This window comes from Octodon degus, unplaced genomic scaffold (assembly GCF_000260255.1).
Source record: "Octodon degus isolate 3935 unplaced genomic scaffold, OctDeg1.0 scaffold00090, whole genome shotgun sequence".
Lineage (NCBI taxonomy): Eukaryota > Metazoa > Chordata > Mammalia > Rodentia > Octodontidae > Octodon > Octodon degus.
In genome coordinates this window covers 5,756,110-5,756,781 of record NW_004524666.1, presented here as the reverse complement: position 1 = coordinate 5,756,781, position 672 = coordinate 5,756,110, and the positions used below count along the sequence as shown (strand labels likewise).

General features: G+C 42.6%; 1 protein-coding gene across 1 annotated transcript in view; it reads right to left on the bottom strand.

The window, feature by feature from the left end:
• Crybg1 (crystallin beta-gamma domain containing 1) overlaps nucleotides 1-672 on the bottom strand; it is a 55,790-nt gene that overhangs the window by 14,221 nt on the left and 40,897 nt on the right. The window contains exon 14 of the mRNA XM_004637465.2: nucleotides 402-514. Coding sequence (XP_004637522.1) covers nucleotides 402-514 — 113 coding nt within the window. The remainder of the gene's footprint in view (nucleotides 1-401; nucleotides 515-672) is intronic.

Below are 672 nucleotides of genomic sequence, written 5' to 3'. Positions count from 1 at the left end.
TTATGAGGCTTCATTCCTCACTACCTTTTGGACAGATTGCTCCAAGGGCTTTCTGCATTTCACTGACCTTAGACTTTCTCTCTTTTTTTTGTGGTACGGGGGATTGAACTCAGGACCCTGCGCTTGCCAGGCAAGCACTTATTCTACTGAGCTATCTCCCCAGCCCGAGCCTCTCTCTCTAATGAAGCTTTTGTTAACTATTGCTTTTAGCATGGCAGTCTGAGCCTGTTGCTTTTCCTCATCTCGGGTTTCCTGTGGCATGCATCCTGACTCCTGCATATGCTGACCCACCTGACCCTATCCTCCCAGGGGAGGAGCAGTCTTGCTCCATGAACTACTTGCCAATGGGAGAGTTGTGTTTCACCCATGAGCTGGCTTTGCCATTGCACTGTTTTACTTACCTGCCTCCTAAAACTCTGCAAGACTTAGTAGAAAATGAATCATCAATTTGACTTGTTGTTTCTTCAAAACTTTGGCTTTCACCTTGAAACTGTGGTTCTGAAAACAAGTGAATCTTTGCAAAAGTAAAAACAAAACAATATTATTTTCTTAAACACACCAACACATTGAACTTTTGCAGTGAGAAAGCAAACATGACCTGCCAACTCTTGCTACAGTAAACTGGTGTGGATTTTATACATCTTACAATTTTCTACTTCAACATTAGCATTA